The 20,891-nt window shown below is 51.7% G+C and overlaps 1 protein-coding gene and 1 non-coding gene across 2 annotated transcripts; one reads left to right on the plus strand and one right to left on the minus strand.

The window, feature by feature from the left end:
* Window positions 1-335: 335 nt before the first annotated feature.
* On the minus strand, window positions 336-6,369 carry lfng (LFNG O-fucosylpeptide 3-beta-N-acetylglucosaminyltransferase). The gene is given in 9 exon segments (XM_057014959.1): window positions 336-1,631; window positions 1,706-1,791; window positions 1,878-2,043; window positions 2,135-2,220; window positions 2,309-2,462; window positions 2,551-2,653; window positions 2,859-2,907; window positions 5,851-6,137; window positions 6,140-6,369. Coding segments are annotated over 9 exon segments (1,107 nt in total). The 5' UTR covers window positions 6,249-6,369; the 3' UTR covers window positions 336-1,564.
* Window positions 6,370-8,952: 2,583 nt separating this feature from the next.
* trnac-gca (transfer RNA cysteine (anticodon GCA)) lies at window positions 8,953-9,024 on the plus strand. The gene has a single exon. It is a non-coding gene; the product is annotated as a tRNA-Cys (tRNA).
* The last annotated feature ends 11,867 nt before the right edge of the window (window positions 9,025-20,891 follow it).

A 20,891-nucleotide genomic window follows, 5' to 3' on the forward strand; every position in this document is an offset into this window, starting at 1 on the left:
ATGCTCTTTCCTCCTGTCTGCGATTCTTCAGAATTCTTCCTCTCAGAGGTTTGAATGGCTGCATGAGAAACGCCACATCCAACAGATCTTTAAAAAGGAGGCGGATTAGAGCAACACTAATGATTTATTTGCAGAAAAACCTTCGCATGAAAGCAAGGATCAAACCGCTGCTGATCTGATTACTGTTTGCACATCCAGAACCAGAGTCGTTTCCCATGGGTAGTCGAGTTTCTACTCCGAGGGTTTTTCAAAGGGATTTCGCTGAGAAAAATTACCTTTGAAAAGTGTCTGCAGGTGGAACGTGTGAAAATAAAAACACCACCACATACGCGGAGTTTCTCAGTGGTTAGGGGAGATTTTATTCAAAGGTTTCAGACCCAGCGTGGGTCCCATGGCAATTAAAAGCAGGATTAACTCATAATCCCTGAGAAGCCAATATTGGGAATGAACAGTTCAAACCCTCCAGATACTGGAGATTAAAGACTGCAGTCATTCAACGCAGGAAGGGAAAAAAAACATGTCCAGGTCATTCGAAGCACATAAACGCAACAGGGAAATAACATTATACCGTCAGAGCTACTTTAAATACAGTACACAATACTGTAATCAGGACGTACAAGTGACCCAATGTGGGTGATAAAGCACATAGAGACCCCCCCCCATGTGGGAACTGATGCTGCCCCTGTTCAGGCCTCCAATCACGCGTCCCAACGGGCTGTAGATCAGCTCCAATACGGAGACATCGGAGATGGAGGGACAGTCCAGGAGCAGCGGGCAGCTCATCGAAAACACGGCTGTGCAAAAACGACTCAAAGCGACTCAAATGATTGGAACGCCCAACACCGAATCTCTCCTTCCTTTTCCCTGATTGTGGCAAATGCAAGGAAAGCCATTAAATATAGAAAACTTTTTCTTTTCTTTTGCAAATTTGGACTTAAATACGCCACTAAAGGGCTTTTCACCCCGAAAAGTGCTGTGTCCTGCCGTACTTAGGTCAGCTAGCGACGCTTTTGGAAATGTGCCAGCTCAGGTCGAAGGAGAAATAACACTGATAACACAAAAAAGCTGGGTAATATCTTCATACTGGAGCGTTTGTCCGGAGTCATCGAGTGGAAATGTCAAGGCAAAAATGCCCGAGAAAGCCTACTTGATGAAAAAAAATCAAAAATAACCCCCCCCCTCCAAAAAACAACAAAACAAATCAGTTAATCAAAAAGCTGGCGAAAAGCTGGAATATATGAAAATACATTCTATGAGAATCGCAGATACATTTACAAGCAACATATATATCACAAAGCTCAACCGATTGCCTGCAAAGCTTCACGCCAAAAGCCACTTCCTGTCCAGAAGCGGTGCCAGTCGCCGTGGCGAGAGGGTCCAGGCTCCGAACAGGAAGGAATAGTCCCGAGTCGGGCCGCACAGCAGCCCAGATAAACTAGAAAAGGCTGCGCGGAACTGCAGCCAGAACACAGCAGCCGCGCAGTCTAACATGGAACACGGGTCCCCACCGGCCTTTCAGATACCGAGGCGGGACGGGGACGAGGATGAGAAAGGAGCGGTCGCCCTAGAAGACAACCTGAGGTGGACACCAGGGGGTGTCTGGGTACAGGAGACAGTGCACAGACTTGAACCTGGAGGGGACACAGAGGCAGGGTCAGAGCTGTTGCTGCAAAGGCAGAAGCTGATAACCGGGAGACGTCCTCACCTCGATGGATCCTCCTCGACGGGAAAAGCCCCTTTCAAATTGATGATGTTGCTCTTGTTCTCAAACATCCCATAACTGAGGGTGATCTGCGGGGTCCAACAGAAGGATGAGCACCAGAAAAACACGCGGTCCTTTAAGGGGTTGGGGGGAGAAGCGGCCGCGAGCCTCGTACCTGTTTGTGCATCTCAGACCGAGACACCTGTTGCAGGTTCTCCAGGTGGGAGTGGAACAGGTTGCTGCGGGTCAGAGGGACCCCCAGAACCCACTCGATGATGTAGCCGATGGTGCAGTCGTCGGGCAGCCGGATCTTTTCTGCCGTGTTCATGAAGTGGCCGCCGCTGGGAAAAGATCGGGACAAACGTGTGAGCGCGGCGCCATTTTCAGCCCCAGAACAACACGACCACCCGACGAGGGAAGGGTGCATCTCACCTGGCCCACGGGCTCATCTTCAGGGCCAGACCCCGACTCACGCAGAACCCTGCTCCTCCAGTGGCGAACCAGAAGTTCACTGGTTTCTGTAAAGACGGAGAAAACCAACACAGGGTTACCGAGGCCCGACACGAGCGACCCCGGGAAGAACCGTGGCGAGAGACACCAACGCACCATCTTGTTGTCCCCCAGCCGCTCCGTGGCCTCGATGGGCCGGTCCAGACTGGGCTTCCCCACATACATGTCCTGAGTGTGGGGGTACTGCGACAGGAACTTCACCAGAGTCCGAACGTTCACGTAGTTGTCGTCGTCTACGTGACAGAACCACCTGAGGGGGCGGAAGCAGAGGGAGGATGACGGGTGTTCGGAGTCTCGGGAAGAAGAAACGCGGTCGAGCAACAGAAGGCGCCGCTCACTTCTTGCCCGACTCGATGAATTTGTCGTATTCCACGGCCATCTTGCAGGACAGAGCCTGGCGGCTGTGAGCGGCGGAGCAGTTGGTGTTGATGGCTCGACTCCCTGCAGCCACAATAAAAGAAACAGATGGATCTTTAGTTCGTCGACGGCATCAATGGAGGCTTTGTGAAGCCTTCACAGAGGCAAAAGGGCTCCGGGCCCAGTTTTGTTTTTTTCCGGTTTTTCCCTCCTGCCAACCCGTTTCCATGTTGGTAATTAAACAACGTGCCTCTCTGTTCCCGCCGGAAACTCCCCTCGTTAAACTTACCGATTTTCTTCTTCAGTTCCTCGTCCTCTCCATCAGTGAAGACGTGTGTCTGAAAAGAAAGAGGAGAAGTTCCAGATTATTCCGAAGCGTCTCGGGATGGCGCCGGGCGAGCGACCGCGTGATCAGTTTCACCCAGCATGTGTGTTTAGCATCGATCCACATGTCCTTTATGCTTCCAACACACCAGCTTAAACAACCTCAGGCACCCACAAAGGCCTTTTGTCTCCTGTTCCAGACTCGCCATGGAAACGCCGTTCCCCCCTCAAAACATCCCAGACACAGAACAAAGCGGGAGGCAGACCGTCCGCCCTCTGGCACACACCCCGATCCAGCATCCCCCGGTTGAGCCTCCTCCACCACCGGGCCCAGGCGTGCGAGCAGACGCCATCAGACGTGCGCGCACGTGGAGAAACCAACCACTACTTCAGGTGCCTGTTAAATGTAGCAGTTACTCATAAAAGGAGCGAACAAAAGGCACCTGGGGGGGGGGGATTATGATGGCTGACAATGAGCAGGTGCAGGACGCCGAGTGCTGATGATGAAAAGGTTCTGTAACCGCCAGCGCTGTTTACCCTTCGCCTCAGGTGTGGCAGCACCTGCCGGGCGTCACGCTGCCTCGCCTCCGCCACGCGTCTCTACACGCACGCACGGCGCCTTCGGACCGAGTGTTTGCTAAAAAAGAAGGTTTTTTACAGCAATGATTTCTCCCCCCCCCCCGTGTTTGTGGAACAAATGTTGGGTGCACGAGCCGGCGTTTGTTTAAGGGCGGCCGGCGGCGTTGCTGCGGAGGCCGCCCGTGTTTGCTTTAAAGCCCACAGAGGAGGCAGCGGCGGCGAGGCAGCGGCGGCGAGGCTATTGCCACGGCCGCCACAGCGCTGACAGAGGAAGGGGGGGGCACTGATTAGTGAATCAAAAACTGTGTGTGGCCATTCTCCCCTGCTTCACCTCCTGTCCTGCCATCACCCCCCATCCTCCAACACACACACACGCACCGCCGGGGCCCCTTGAATAGAACAATGCCTCAGGTCGTCGTGTCGGCTAAAGGCGCCACTGGGTAAATCCTAAATATGTTTGCCAGCATTTGCATACAGCTGCAGGAGTTCGCTCGATGTTCCTCCCCTCACTGCCAACTTTTTTTCCCCCTCCCTCTGTGTTTTCTGGGATTGAAAGGAACTGTTACTCCTGCAGAATACAGATCAATAACGGCCAAAACAACACGAGATGGTGGAGTGTGAAACAGAGATAAGAGTCCAGGGACACGGGGTGAGGGGCGGGATGTACTGCTGACCTCAGGAAGGCCCGGCACGGCCCCGCCTGAGCCCAGCCTGGTGCCTCGCTGGCTGTCTCCAGCCCTACGGGAAGGAAGGGCATCAGGCTTTCCTCCTTGCATCCAATAGATCCACCCGATCCCCTCCTGTTTTACACGTTCAGTGGGTTTTATCAGGATGAAGAACTAAGAGTGTGATTAACGTGTTTGTTTTTCTCCTTGATTGTGTGCTGGGATGGTCATTGTGCTCTCGAAAGAAAGCAGGAGGTCGCTGCCAGCTGCAAAATGAATGTGCAGAATGTGCAAGAGCTGAGAGCTATTGTGTCCTTTTCGTTCAGCTCTCACATTATGGTTTGAGGGACACTCACGAAAAAACAGGAAAATGCAGTGTAACGTTTCAATGGGCTCGACAAAATGGAGACGACAAGAATTTGGCCCCAGCTTGGTGTTTAATAGAGACGCCTTTAAATCCTAAATGCGGCGGCCCCGGGCAACAAACTCATCAAAAAAGATCATCTTCAGTCCCGTTATCGAATAAACAACAGCAGGGAACAAGGTCCAGATTTAAGGCGTCGGCACCCTAATTTAGCCTTTGTTTGAGGAATCTGCTCTTAAAAGTGACCCAAAGTCCACAGATGTCCATCAGCTGAGCGTGAGAACCAAACCTGAACACTGCAGATGCACCATATGCACATGGTGGGAACTGGGAGCATCATATGGCTACATTAATGCCAGCCCCCTTTGTTCGGTCTCCTCTGACCACCTGTCACCCTCCCTCCAGGAACTCCCTCTCGCATTGTGAGCTCAGTCTCCTTTTTGTCCGTGCAGCCACCCACCAGCTGCCTGTCGCTGATAAGCCCTGCTGCTAACTCTGGAATGGGTTAAGCAAGCCTCCGCAAGCAGCAGGACCCGTTAGCACAGTCCCCTCTCGTGCTAGCAGATGTTGAAGTCTCTGTTTCGGGTGTAAGACTGATCTGGGGCATCTTAATCGCACATCTTTCCAAGATCAAATAAACCCAACGGGCACAACCATGTTCAGACAGAAGGACTTTTAAACCGGAGAAGCCTGAAAGACACACGTGACGCATGTCTGAGAGCAGGAAAAAATCGTTTTGACGAGCCGCCTCTGTGCTCGGACCGTGCCCAGTCTTTGTGCAGCCCATAAAGGAGCTTGGCTTTCAGGGCCACACACTCAGCATGCTGCACCCCTTTGTCCCGGGCATCCCTCTTAAAGAATCCCCCACTTTCCCATCCCTCCAGCATGCCAGGTCCAGACTCGTCTCCCACTTTCCCACGGAGAGAGGGGAGACGAGGGACTGGAAAGCCTTTCTTCCCCCTTCAGAGAGGTGCTTTGTTAATGCTGGAAGGGGGACAGTGCTGCAGTCGGTAAGCATCCACTGCCCAGGGACATCCAAAAAAGAAGCTGGACAATAGAGGGGGGGGGCTGAACTGCTTCCACCATTTCTCAGGGACGTCGCCCATGGGAGAAGAAAAAGTGACAGAGCCCAGCACTATTTTAGCATTTAGAAACAATGCAGGGCCATAACCAGCCGTTCAACAGGCATCAACTGCCTGAGAACAGCTCACAAACTATATCAGCCTATTAATGGAAGGAGGAAATTTAACCTGATGCCTTTTGCAAGCACAAAGTTTGATACAAATAAATTACATTTTTTTAAAAACTACTAAGTAAATAACTGGAGGAGGGGTGTTATGTTCCTTTACCTGTTGCGCGTTCCTTGAGATCCATGTGTCCAGCAGCAGATTCAGTCTGGACTGGTGGAACTTCTTGGTGGTCTTCACCGCAATGAAGATGTCGTTTGCGCTGAGGTCCTCCGCCGGCGGCGGGTCACCGTCGGGCGCAGAGAAGCGGGCGGGCTTCTCCGCCTCCCTCCGTCCGCGGGTCAGCTTGGACAGATACGCCGAGAAGCCCTTCTTCCCCTGCGCGCTCGGTGCGTCCTCGTCTGGAGCTGCGTCTTGGAGAGGAGACGGTGAGCCTGCGCTCGCCTGCCCCCCAGCTGAGCCCAGTGATGCTGCACAGCAACCAGCAGCAGCAGCAGCAGACACAAGCCTGCGGTGCTGGCTACAGAAATAATAGCTTTCTTTCCATTATTTTTAAACATGATTAAATCTATTAAAAATCTATAAGACGGCGCAACGAATCCGTGATGCAAAGTCCATATGGTGTCTTTCCTCAACACGCAACAGGTCCGTCAGGATGCATAGCTGACATACATTAAGCTCCGGTGTTCCGAGGGGGCATATATAAGCTTCCCCAGCGGCCACGCCTCCGGGAGGTCCTTGAACGCAGCATGCCAACCAGTGACGCAAGAAACGGGGCGTGGCTACACAGCTGCCCCTGCGTGAGTCTGGGCGTGCGTGTGTGTCACGCGTTTCACATAGTTCAGTCTGGCTTAGATAAAAAGGGGCTAAATATTGACTCTAGAATCTAGAAGATAAGAAAATCGCAGGTGTGCGCGAGTAAAGGTGTGTTTGGAAACACTTGACGCGGTGTGGGAGTCAGTTGGAAGCGGCTCGACCCGAGAGCTGCCACCTCAGCCTGCATTGTTCTGCGCCGTCCTTGTGAGATCTCCCAACAGTTGGCCGTTCCCGAACACTTGATTTAATTTTTTTTCTGGAACAAAATGTAGCCACAATCAACCCCCCGCTAAGCAGATCGTTTCTAAACCACCATTTACGTTTCCTCTTTTGGCGGGAAAACGGGGAACCTGCTCCGTCACCCCTGACGGGGCTCATTCTTTACCCCTGATAATGTGCAAAGAGAAAGTGTAAAAGAGACCAAGCGGGGGGAGGGGGTGACCCCGTGGCCTTCATTCTGCTTTTCATCAATTGCCTCTCTTTCCAGACTCCCGGGGCTCCGGTCCCATCGAGAGAGGCTTTGATTCCCCACTGATTTGAGGAGCCAGTGTCATTCCTTCTGGTTCATGGCTTATTTCAGCCGTCTTCACACCCCAGTGATAAAACACGCTCTTATCCTTTTTGAAATTGCCCCCTAAGCTCTCAGAATTGCCCCCCCCCCCCCCCACCCCCACCCCAAACTCACCCAGGTTTCTTCAGACAAAAACCCACTTCCTCGACATGCAGCCCACAAATCAACAACGAGCTGGATTATTTTTTTTATTTTTTTTAGTTCTCCTCAACAGCCTCGTCGTGCCGAGGGAGCCGGGCGGTCTGCTCCGCCAGCGGTGATTACATGAGACGGACAAATGGGAGGTAAGGAATGTCATCCAACTCTACCCGGAGTGTCACAACATCCCACAAGTGTCTCGGAAACATCAATGGGAACACGTGTGCGAGGCTGAGCTGTAATCGTACACCCGGCAGAGGGCGGATGTCAAACAAAACGTGCACCACATTAGCCGCAAGCCACATCTTTCATTTTTACCCTCCAATTCAGTCTGTTTAGCATTCCTGAGAGAGCTTCCCTGATTCCGAAGCACTGACTGATTACAATCTGCCTCCGACCACAGTTTATCGTTGCCATATAAGCACATTTTACAACCGTGAAACATATGTGACGGTTCTGATACTGGAAACTGCGACGGAGGTTATCCGGAGGACCGCTGGATGAGGGCTGAACAAGAGGATCGCTCTTCAAGCTCTGTTTGTTTTCCCAGTTTGCATACACAAGTTCTGATGGGACCACAGGCCCTAGCGGAAGCGGGTCCACCGGGTCGCCTCAGAACTCGGTCCTGTCCTCGTGTGAAATCGCTGCAGGGATTTAAAACCCAGTGACATGTTTCCATATTCGAATTTTAAAAGCTAGATTTGTGCTAGCATGTCCCCAAATAGCATGTGAAAAGCCGCCCTGTTTGGACGTCTCCATTATTCCAGACACACAGACTCTTTTTGTCCGGGCCTCTTGCCACCTTGCTGGGAGATACAATGGGAGCTCAGGCGGCAAAGACAAAAGACACCGAATCCACCGAGGTGCTTTTAATGGTTTGTTTTGTCCTCCCTTTATCATTGAGATACTTCAAATGTGTGAGCCGCTGACGGGGCGGTTTGAATCATCAAACTTGTTTTTGTCGACGGCCGCATGAGAGCGCCCACGGGGGGTCGCCGTCAGTGTCAACGGGCCAGTGGAGAAAGCTGACATTTGATTTGTCCGAGGATGTTTGAGCGGTGATAAGGTTTACTCCAAATGGCTTATCTAAATAAACCGGCTCAGCGCTGCGAGGCGACGGGGATCTTTAGCAGCAGAGGAGAGAGGCTGCCGATCCAATGAAAACAGGAAACACACTGCTGGTGGTTGATGTCCTATTTTAAACAACCACACACACGTATACACGCACACCCCACTATACGTGTTCCCTTTTCTCTATTTTCCACAACTACAAGCAATTTACATAACTGTTGAGAGGTGCCGGTCGCCCCCTGCTCCTGCCCTACTTCCACAATGTTTCCCAGCACTCTCTCTTTGTTGTTCTGGGACGATCACCATCCACACTTTAAAAGAGGAGAGCTCTTGTCCAGCGGCGTCCAAATGAGTGGGTAGAACGGTGCGGTAGATGCCCTCAACGCCCTCCGGAAGGCTTTAGGGCACGACGAGGCGCATTGTGTGTCATGGTGGGCGCAGAAGCCCACTGGTGGAGCTGGTGATGTGAGAGCGACAGCGCGGTCTGGACTCTCAGGGGACGTCAGAGGGACTCTTGTGGGAACCTTTCCCTCCAGGAGGGCTACGTGGGTGTTACACACAGATAAAGAGGCTTCGCACTCACATGAACTGGAAAACAGACCTCATGAGCCAGGGAGTCGGACAGATGCATCGGCAGCTGGACATGCTGGTCATGCTAGGCCACCACTGGGGGTATAGCTCAGTGGTAGAGCATTTGACTGCAGATCAAGAGGTCTCTGGTTCAAATCCAGATGCCCCCTTGAATTATGCCAAAATATAATGTGATGACTGTTTAAGCTCCAATGTTGTTTAATCATTATTAACATCATATCTCACATATATTATTTCAAGTATTTTAATCCACTCAACCGCAGATCATCTCGCAAGCTTGTGTATTCTCCTGGTTGCCAGGCAATCGGGTTAAAGGCGCTGTAACTCCCTGGGGTGTTAGACCTGTTTACCTGCTCACACCTTTGCTGACCTCCTCACTCTTCACTTCACTCCCAGAGGCCTGAAAGCTCAGATTGGACAAACTTCCTCTGGAAGCAGCACGAGGTTGATCCCTGATGCCATATGGAGGTCAGCAACGGATCGTCCAGAACTCCTGGGTCAGTTGTCTTGGTGACCAGGCCCATCTGTATCTGTTTAGGTGTGAGTTTTCCCTGCAGCCCAATTAGCTGCTATTAGCAACTAGCATAATTCATCATCTCAGGAGAAAGGTTAATTATTTCACTGCAATTTCACAGTCTGCGAGGATCTAACCTTTAGGTTTGTTGTTTTTACGGCTCTTGTGGAGGTCACTTTAGGCATATCGTGGCAAAGTTCACTTTCTGGCGTTCTGTTGACTGAGTGAAGTCTGTAGGGACCAGCAGCAACCAGGGAGGCCTCACAAATTAAAGAGCCATGACAATGAAAAGCAGATGTTCGTGCAGAGGCAGTCCAACCACTTTGTTTCTGTATGGAAAGAGCAATAATATCTGAATACTGGCCAAGAGTTGCAAACACTCCAACAATTGAATGAACACAGGGAGTTTTCAGTTAATGTGCCCATAAACTGAGTCGGATGTGTTTGACGGAACAATTTCTCTGGTTCTGTAAGCCCTCGTTATCCCAAAGTGTTAATTGATATTAAAACCAGGGATCTGTCATTAAATGACATCAGGAGCAGTAATCTTGTGGGGGGGTGGGGGGGGGGGTATTGAACGTACCACCTGTCAGAAAATCCTGTATCAGTCATTCACACCTTGTTCCCAGACAGTCCAACATGGTCATCTGAGAGAATTGACTCTTTTGGGTTCCTAAGATTAATTCCTGGCACCGGCCTTGGCCCCTCTCCAGTCAGAGGAATAAGAGCAGCGCCCCCCCCCCCCCCCCACAGAGCAGCAGTTTAGCTCTTGTGGTGGGTCCAACAGGGCTGATCCTCTCATATTAAATGGATTAGCTCGGGCCTTGTTCTACAGTCAGGGGCTGCGAGGGATTCCAAGCGTTAGCATCTTATTTCCAGGAAATTCTTCCAAAATGCAGATGTTAATCAAACTGCAATTGAATGTGAGTCTTGCAGTGGAGGCGGGGGGTGGGGGTGTGGGGGGGCTTGAGTTGTGAGTTTGTGTACAGGCTTTGTAGCCTGGCTCTGAGAGGGACTCAGCCTGCTTTAGCTCTTGTTGTGTCTGTGGGAAACTGTAGCATTAGCGCTGCTTACCAGCTTTTTGATTTCCCACGGGAGCCGCGATCATGGTGGACGCCACCGGGTTACAAAGGAAGAATCAAATTCACCTCAGATCAACAGAATTGGCTCGTTTTTGGCTCCAGAGCGGCCCTGACGAGGTCGAGTTGTCCACCGCTGGTGCCGGTGCTAAGCTAATTAGTCCTGAATGGCATTTGCGTGTCCCCGTTTGGTCACACGCACAGTTAAACACATCATACTGTGTCTGAATTAGGAAATCGTGGCAAAATACACAACCAAAAGTCTGTCTTGTTCAGCAAAGTGGGCCCGACCCCCGGCTGAGGCCGCACTCGCTCGCTGGCCCTTTCCCACAACCTCCAGGCACCTTGGAGGAAGTCACCCATGCATAACTGTGCTCCTTAATCAAAGGCTGAATGTACAAGTTGTCCCGGAGGTTGGCTGCCACAACCGCGGCATTAGAAAAGCACATGCCCCCCTTTCAAAGAGAAACAATGTGCCTATTGTGTGGGGCCACAAGTGTCTGTTTAGATTTGAAAGCAGATTTGGACGATGAGCGAATATCTACCAGGGAGGACACATCCAGGACTTCACAGTAGCCAAACAAGTGTGACAGCATTGCTCTTCGGATGACAGCCCCCGCGCGCTTCACTGTCGCTAACAAAGGCGCGTGATCGACATGAGAATACGGGGGATACTTCAGGTTCAGGTGGATCTAAATGAGGCTAAAGGGGACGTGCAGTCCTGGAGGAGCTCTCGTCATGTTCCAGCCCTCCTCTTCAGGCTGTTTTATAAATAACTGTGATGACCCATCTTTAAATAGGACATTGTTTTGTCTATTGTCTCTCCCACCCTGAGCTGTCCCGATCTCGATGCCTGGAGCAGCGACACACATCCTCTGACCCTCTCCACCCTGACCTACACCACCTGACAACGAGGGGTGGTGGGGGGGGTGCCAAGACTGGTGAAACCAGAACAACCAGGACGCACAAGTTTCCTGGAAAAACTTTATTTTCTTTCAACCAGCTGAAGAGAAGGGCGCCATCTCAAGTGGCGGCAAATAAAACGTGCTGAACGTGGGTCCTCCTTTCAGCACAATCGGACTCAGCAGCGGACTGGTTAAAAGGAGGCGTCTGAAAAGGATGTTTAGGGCTCTGGAAAGGGGGATGTGCTGGAGTGTTGGGTCCCTATTCTTCCCATTATCCGGCCTGCCGTTTCCATTGGAGGCCCATCTATCAGGAGCGCCTACAGGAGCTTTCAGAGCTGAAAGGCGTCGCTATGAACGGGCCCGTCTGTGGGTTGCTTGGACAACAGACGTGTTAAAGCTAGCCAGCTCCACTTACGAGAAAAGCCGGGGTGGTGCCGGGTTCTCTGGCGGAAAGCGTCACATGTCGGCCGTGTGGCTCTGGGCTTCTTAGATCTTCCATCATCCTGGATGGATCCTGCAACGAAATGTGGAAATTTCAGCAAAGTGTAACACGTGAACGAGGATTTTTGGCTGAACGTCTCTTAGTGGCAGACAGAAAGCATCCCCCCCCCCCCCCAGCCTGGGGTGGGGGGGGCGTGGGCCCTGCTTTTTCTCTCATCTTCCTGTGGGAATCGAGATAATCCGCCGAGGTCACAGCGGCGTCTCTGTCGCAGCGCAAACGTTTCATTCCCGTCACATAGATTTCACGACTTCTTCATAATCCCTCATGAAATATCCGATATTTTCCCAATTACCCTTCCACGGAGAGCTGAGTGAGCTCCAGTGACGCTGGGTCGAGAGGGGGCGGGGGGGGGGGGGGGTGCAAAAGCCTCTGCATCAAACCCTAAACAATGGGAGCTTGGCGTGGATGGCCCCCAGGCACAGCCATCTGCCGCGGAGAGAGTGCACTCCCTTTTGTCAGCTATTGTGGAATGCGGAGGCAAATTGATGAGGGCCGGGTGATTCCTTTAGGGCCCGATGAGACGGCAGACAGGCCTGCCAGCCCCAGCAGACGCCCTCTCCTCCTTCCTGTCATGTGACCAGGCAGCCAGACGCCGCAAGCTCCGAACACGAAAAGTAAAAGTGTGTTTAGGGTCTTATGGAAAAGACTCCACCCGCTGACAAAAATCCGAATGTTTCTGGTTCTGAATGGGGGAGGGGAGGGGAGGAGAGGGGAAGGGATGGGGGGGGGGGTCATTCAGAAAATAAGAAACGTTTGTTCTTTTGCAGTGATGCTGCCAGATTGTGAAAGTCTGTCCTTGTTTGGACGGTGACCTCTGACCCTCCCAGCAGGTGTGTGTGGGTGGTGGGAGCCAGTCCAGAATCTCCACTGGAGTGTGTGTGCATGTGTGTGTGTGCATGTGTGCATGTGTGTGTGTGTTTCTGTGTGCGTGTGTGAAACCCCCAGGGAAAGTGTGCCTCCACGGAGAGACGGGATCAGGGCAAAAGGGCGGATCTCTGACACAAACCACCGCAACAGGCAACTCTGGTTTCCACGGCAACCTGCTGCATCAGTAAAGCTGTTTGGGACTGTTGATCTCTTACTCTGATCAAAAATCAACCGATGGGCTCAATGAAACGGCGTCGAGCCTTTAAATAACGCATCGGTTGTGCTCCCTGCTAATGATGTTAGCATTTCCACATCTGTCAGCCCTACTGTGAATCAAGCTTTTGTCAACCTTCCCATATCATCTCCTCCCAGTTCTTGACTGGGAGCAGTAAGCTGGGACTCTGACAGGAAGTCAGTGCCTGCGTGAGGTCGCTGCAGCGGCGGAGCTTCAAAAGCCAGATGAAAAGCACAGCTTCGCCGTAGCTGGACGGCGGCTCCTTTGAGGTGACGCTGCGGAGGAATTCAACTTTCCACTCGCGCCTCGGATCAAACCGGCGCTACCAACAGGCCGTAAAACCCTCGAAGATGGCGAAGCGATTGTGATGAGACAAATAAAAGGCGGGAAAACTGGGCGCAAAGTGTTTGTTTGTTAGCTGCAGGTGCTGTCAGCAGCCGCGATGACCTGATAATCTCAGGACCCAAATACACCTCAGAGGACCTCAGAGGGCTTCTCCCTCCCTGGGGAACCTGCAGCGGAACTTTGAAGATGAGTTGGGGAAAAAAAGCCAAAAAAATCCCAGTAATGGCTCTTTTTTCTGGCAGCCCCCATCTGAAAAACCATTGTTCCCGTAGCCCCCGTCCTCATACAATGGACGCTCTCTTTGGACAATGCTCGCAGCCGTCCTCTGTGAGAGCCGCCAGCCCCATGATGCATGACATTTGTATAACATTAGCGGGGTCACAGCCCACGGTCAAGATGGTGAATGAAGGGTGGGGGGGGGGGGGGCTGAACTCTGGACAAAACTTTGAACTTCAGCTGAGTGGAAGAGAGCGCAGGTCGGATTGCCACCCGAGCATCGTGTCCTCGGGGTCGTCATGGAGCTCGAGTTGAAGGAGCAGCTTCGGAGAGCAGAACGCTTCATTAAATCCATCAAAGCAAATAAATCAGCAGGTTCCCCAAAGTGATCCAACTCATCCAAACCTCCCTGCGCGTCGGGGAGCAAGAGCAGATGTTGTGTTCACGGGCGACGAAAGAGCGACGAGTCAGCGGGAAAAATGAGGAACAGAAAGACTGTTAATAAGAAAGGGAAGGAGACTTCTCAGCAGATCTGTCAGAGGTTCAAGAAAACGGGAAATATGGCAGAGAAACGGACACAGGTGGCTCCGCCCCTCCAGAGGCAACACCGATAACGAAACCTCATCAGCGCCAGGGCAGAGGTGAAGGGAGGATCCTTCCCGTCCCTCTGATTAGCGGGACGGGAGGTCGTCCTCCTCTGACATCTCTTTGTCTCTGTGATTCGGGCGGAAACGTTCCTGACTTCCCAGGTCGGCGCGGCGGCTTCATCCGTCCCTGAGCCACACGCCGTGACCTCGGGGACGTGGACGCGGTCACATCTCCAGGAAGGCTCCCCATTGTTGAACTTAAAAATAACAAATATCACTCAGGCAGTCGGGCAGACGCCAACGAACGTATCTGCTCAAATATATTTAACATCTGAGTAGAGTTATAGCTATAAACAACATCAGAGCGGCCAACTTTGGCTTTTATAGGCCAGATTCAGCCGCAGCAGCCTGGAAATCCCTCAGATGGAGGATCATATACGGATGAAGGTTCATATATGGATGAAGGTTCATATACGGATGAAGGTTCATATACGGATGAAGGTTCATATACGGATTAAGGTTCATATACGGATGAAGGGGGGAGGTCTTGACATTGCCAGCCAATGATGTAATATTATATATATAGGGTTGTGTTTACATGACAGAACAGTTTAGAAATAAAGTGTGTGTGTGTGTATGTGTGTATGTGTGTGTGTGTGTGTGTGTGAGTGTTTCGGAGGGCTGCAGCTTAAATCCCCGACTGCTCTTAAATAGCAAATGTAAAAAAAAAACCTTCCAGAGAGAAGAGAACATCCTCCCTTAGGCCGTCGGCGGAGATCGGAAAAACAGGACAAACCCAGAGTGGGACGTGAGCCGCCCAACTCTGACCCCCATCTGCACGGTTTCCTCCACTCACCCTGGGTGGGACTCCCCCCCCTTCACCCCCCGGGGGCCACGAGCACACACATCTACTGTTCTCCAATGGTGGCTGCAGTGATTTGGGGCTGCTGGGGCAGGCGGGAGCGTTTCTCAGGCCGCAGCCTTTCGGGCCTCCTGCCGTCGGGACGGTTTGTTGCAGTTGGGCCGTTGCCACTGGAGATAAGAATCAGCCGTCATGGAGCAGGAAATCACAAATAAGCTGTGGAACACACCGAATTAGTCAAAGCAGCCCCCAAATCCACTTTTATCACATGACAATAAAGAAACATGCAGGCTTTTCAGAAAACATCTCAGAGATCATCTGAGGAGAGACGTCAATGACCCCCCGCGGCAGGAAGATCAGTATTTTATTCTGAAACTACTCCGACCACATCCTTCAGGTCTCCAGACGATTCAGTTACGTCTCGGTCATCACCTCAGCCTTTCCTTGTAACCAACACTTTGTTTTCACGTAAAATAACACAATGACTCAGAGATAAGTGGCTAATTCTGTTCGTTTTTCCAGGATTGCGTAACGTCGGCGGCATTTGGGAAGATCGGGGTCGTCATCCGATGCACGGCTCAATCCCCTCAGGAAGTGTGTGCGGCAGTGCAGGCTAAGGAAGTTCAGCCCCGCTCCTCAGATGCCTGTTTACGTTGGGGGCCGCCGCGCCGAGACGCAGGGCGGCGTTTCCGCGAGGAGCCGCGCAGTCGGTTATTTTCCCACGTGATAAGTGAAAAGCAAACAAATCGATTCTGCTGTTATTGGTGGAGGACAGGATGTAGCTTTTGGATGAACCGCGCCAGCCAGCTCTGTTAGTTTTGGTGCGTTCACACACAAGTGGTGAGGTCATCTGTTGACGTTACCGGGAACATCTAAGAAAGCTCCGCGCGGACCATCGAGTCCGCTTGCTAACCGGTTAGCTAGCAGTACGTTCTGCGGGAATCAGCCTGCGTGTGACTGATTTGTTGGCAGGGCCTTGCAACTGAGGCGTCTGTAAACACGCCTGTGTGGTTTTATTAATGTTACAAAATGCCACTGTGTCTCCAGGGGACACGCGATGGCCGGAGTTTCCAGCCCTTTGAATTGTGGTGGTCTCAGAAGATCTGAAGATAAGGCCGCTGGCTTTTTTGCTTTAATGGTTGAAAAATGCGGCATTTGTTTTCCTTTCTGGCCAGTGTTTGGGCTCTGCTGTTATCTCAAGCATGTCTTCCGCACGATGGTGAAACGGAGACGTTGTGGCAGTCAAGCGCATGAGGTTATCAGCCGTGCGGCGTCGGCTCCCCCTAATGAGCGCGGCGAGCCGGTTTCTCAGGGACGGCGGTCCTCGTCAGGCAGGAATGGCAGCTCAACCAGGGCCACGGCATCCACTGGGGTCGTGACCTTTGTGGGAATCAATCTCCCCTTGTTTCCTGCTTTTGCCCAAAAGTGTGATTTCAGCGTGATTTAACCTCCTTTTGGAACTTTAATCACCATCAAACGGCAGCAGTAACACAACATTGTGTAAAGCACCTTCTGAGTGATGACAAAGGAAACACAGTTTGAACCGCACACAGTCGCTGGGTGTGTGAGGCAAGAAGATCCTCCCTTTGTCTCTCCATACGGGCTGAAAACGGACAATTGTGAAACCCTCTTGACTTCCTCCCTTTTGTGTTTGCAGGACGCAGACACGAACGTGTGAAGTCACTGTACGCGTCCACGTTTCAGCAGATCTGCGGCGCGATGCGGCGGGTGCTTGAAGAGCCCGAGCAGCCTGTAAAAACAGTCGTCAGAGGTCTTTGGATGTCATGTTTAATCGAAAGGTCGGATTTATCATGGTCAACATTTAGAAAAGAAGGTAGAAAGAAAGGCTAACCCGCTAGTTTTCCCTGTTACAGTGAAGGTTGGCGTGATCGGCCCTCGTCCAGACACGCTGGCCCCGATTCAAGATGACATCAAACATATGGAAAACATTGGGAAAAGGAAGGAAGTGGGAGAATGGAAGCGAATAAGCTGGGAATTCAATGAAAATCCTTCATCTGTGAGGACTTCTGAGCGCGAGCCGCAAGTCCGCTCGCTCCGTTTGGAGAGTTATACACACGAGAAGATCGGAGGATGTTTTGTGGTGATTTTGTGCACGTTGGGGAGGCGTGGGGGGCGGGGGGGGGGGGGGGGTCTGAAGAGCTGCACTTTAATGAAGCAATGAAAGCCTGGCTAACGAGCCGCTGAGAATCGGGCCACTGTGACTGTGTGGGACGCTGGGAACGCAGGTCACCCAGGACCTGCCCGGAACGTTCTCAGGGGAAACAACGCAGTGAGAGCAAGGGGGGGGGGGGGGGGGGGGCACAATTACAAATACAACACTGAGGTTTGGACGGGAACGTCGGCGTCCTGACAGTTTACGTTTGGAGATGCGGTGAAGTAGATGACAAAGAAAAACAGCGGAGAGCTGGAATAAACAGACTTCATGCAGCTGCGTTCCTGCAGTGTTCAGCCTACAGATCCACATAAAAGATCCCCTATGTGGATTTCCTGTCCGAGGCCAACGGGGTAAAGTGACCAACCACACCTAATTTACAAAAGCTGGGGGAACAAGCTGTGGCGAATATCAAAGCAATCACTGCTTAAAACCTGAGCTCTGGGTAGGTAGCCATGAGAAACCCGATCCACCTCAGGAGGCTTGATCTTGGGATCGATTACTCTGAAGTTTCCCATGATCCCGGCCCTCTCCGGGGGGAGCGGGTCTCTGCTGCGGCGCTGCGTGGGTCTCTCGACCGTCATTATCATCGATGGGACCCACAATAGGCCAGAGAGATGAGATAACATTGTAATCGGCGGAGCAGCAGGTGAGAAGCTCAACAGGACACGATTAGGTGTCCGGGTCCCAGGGTGTAGCGTTGCCCGGGCCCCGGGGGGCTCGGCCCCGCCATCTGCCGGGGTGAATTCCTCCCGGCCGCTCGATAGTAGCGCAAACTGTTGCTGTGGGGCGTTGCTTTGAGTTTCTCCTGTTACCTTTGTGGACCGAATCGTTACACTTTACTCCTCTTTGTTGCTGCTTTAAAGAATGCAGGAGGCTTTATGCAACACACACACACACACACACACACACACACACACACACACACAACACACACACACCCCACCACCCCCATCCCTCCCCGGGCTTTAAAAACCATTACTGGTTTTGGCATTTTCATGTAGCAACTCTTTTGCCTTGGCCAAGTCAACTCCAACAAATGACCACAAAGTGCACGTGCTTCGTGCGCACTCCTGATCCACTCTCTTTTGAAGGAATCAGGGGCCTCGACTGTGACGCCATCACTCGGCGTGATCCCCCCCCGGGGATGGCCCGACCACAGCCGTGGCCCGCTCCTGTGAGCGGACCCCCCTTCCATCCCAAATCATGGAGTGTAATTGAAAATGAGCAGCAGGCCCGACGTGCTGACACATCTGAGCACGAGGCCGCCGGGATCTTCGCTGAGCTCATCGGGGTCGTCAATCATCTACGCTGGGATACCAACGACTTCACCCATCAGATCTGCTGTTGAACAGATTCTGTTTTCATTATGGATCTGATGGGGGGGCACTTAAACCGGATCCGATTCCCGTGTCGCCTGCGGCAGAGATAATAGCTGTGCGAGAGAAGGAAGAGCAGGAGCCACAGCTGTTCCATCGCTTCAAATCAGTTACGAAGCCCACGGTGCTGCTGCGCACTTCAGAGGCTGATCGCTGTGACCGCAGCCTCAGACCTGGAGCCATAAATCTTTATCCGCCGTGGCTAATTTCATCAAACTTTGGCCAAATTTAAAAGCAAACCGTCCAGAAGCGGGTCCGCGTGTTTGGAACCATCACGGTGATTTGTGTGTGACGGGATGGCGGAACGCCGCCCGCGTCCTCTGGAAGGTCACTGGCTGCATTAGTGCAGGTCAGCGCGTTGACGACATGCCCAGATGTGAGGGACGACCCTGGACCGACCCAGAGAGGAGCCGTGTCCCTGTTGATCTGGATCATGAGGGATTTCAGACGGCTCGAATGGTTTAACGGATATTATATGGTCGTGGAAAATATTAATCTGAGGAACGTAACGTGAGGCTGCAGAGGGACACTGAGGGGGTTTAAGTGTAGACCATCGGCGGCTCCAAACATGGGGGCCAGCTCCATCGGCAGCTCCTGTTGGGACACCAGAAGGTCTTTGTTTTGATCGTGAGGGTTTTGCCTTCAGAACAAAGACCTTCTGCCTGCCGGTGGAGACACAAGCGAGCTCCACGGTGCTCCACGAGCACCCTCCACGAGCACGCTGTTTGGAGGGGGACGTCCAGAGGGACAGAGAGGAGCACCTCCAAGCCTTGTCCGGGGTCTGGCTGGCTCCTCATCCTGTGATGGCTCCAGCTCGGAACAACAACGTTCACCTTTTGGCTGTGCCTCCAAATGGAACGGGGACAGACTGGAATCTCATCACTGGAGATCCCATCACGGGGGAAGTTAACGGTTGTTTTGTGCCTCGACATGCAGGGGAGGAAGCGTTTAGGCAGCGAGAGCGAGACCTGGTTCTGCCCCCCCCCCATCCCCGTGTGCTACAGAGAGGAAAAACAAGCCCTGTTCTAGATGTGAGCAGATTCTTCTCAGGTGGATCGTGTTTTGGTCTTGAGATGTTCTCCCTTGATAAGGAGAAGCTGAAGCGGCCAGACAGCATCAGCTATGCTAACACCAGTCCTCCCAGTTTAACACTGGCCGTCTGGGTTTGTTATGGCTTTTGCAGGGATCAGACCTCTGCCCTCTCTGGGAGCCTGTATTTGGGCTCATGTGGGCCGAGCGGCCTGCTGGGCGGTCGGGCTCCCTGGGGTGTCTGCTCATGAGAGGGGCTGTTACCCCCCTCTCTCCCCTGTGGCGTCTGCTGCATCAGGCAGGAGGTGGGGGGAACCCCGAGTGAGACAATTTGTAGTTGTTGAGGTAAATATTGCAATGTGGGTGGGGGGGAAAAAGCCTGGATTATTGTCAGCATGGCCAAATAGGGAAGTCTTTACTTATAAACAATATTCCAGGCTTCTGTTTCTTATTTAATCACTAAATTGTGCAACGACTTTCACGGCTGAGCTTACTTTAAGCATTTTCCCATCTGCACCCTGAAGCCATATAGTCAGTATTTCTCACTGTTTTAATCCTGTCACCTTCGCTGTAAAATGGGGTCCAGGCTTCACTGATTCCCATGCAGGAAAGATGTCATCTTCTCCAGGGTAATAAGGACACATTAAAATGAGCCAGCTGACACAGAACCATGAAGGAATCTGGAGTCTTTATACCTTTCTATATTCTCTACTGACCTTATTTTGTAAATCTTTTGTAATTAAAAAACTTAACTGTTAATTTTCAAACTTAATACGGCCCACCTAAAGTTGGAGTTCTCATATGCAACTGAAATGATGAAAACAATGATGAGCAGCTGGTTCATTCGAAGTCTTTGTCGCCATCTGCTGGACATATTTTAGAACAGCTTCCAATCTAATGGTGCCTGTCAAGTTAGAAAGTCACTTAAAAGGCTGATTTATTTCAGTCCGAAAGTAAAACTAAAATATATTGTGTAGGAATGCTCAATATTGCAGAATCATAATATAATCCTAACTATTTCATTAGTCTACCTTTGTGCCTGGTATCAGGACATGTGTGTGTACTCTGGCCAGTTTACTCGCCTCACCTAAAGTGTAGAACCCGTGTAGAAGAGCTGGAGGCTCCCATCAGAGCAACCCGGGCTTCCAGAACATCTCAGCAATGCTGCCTCCATTCCATAAGGCAGTCAAGCCCTGACCAAGTGCAGTGTGTGTTCATACATCTTGACATGTTTGCATAATAGCTTTGGTCTTAGCGTTCTATATTCTAAGACACTATTTTTTTATTTTCTTTAAGCTATATTAAGCAAAATTCTAAGTAATA

Source organism: Takifugu flavidus, chromosome 18, assembly GCF_003711565.1.
Source record: "Takifugu flavidus isolate HTHZ2018 chromosome 18, ASM371156v2, whole genome shotgun sequence".
Lineage (NCBI taxonomy): Eukaryota > Metazoa > Chordata > Actinopteri > Tetraodontiformes > Tetraodontidae > Takifugu > Takifugu flavidus.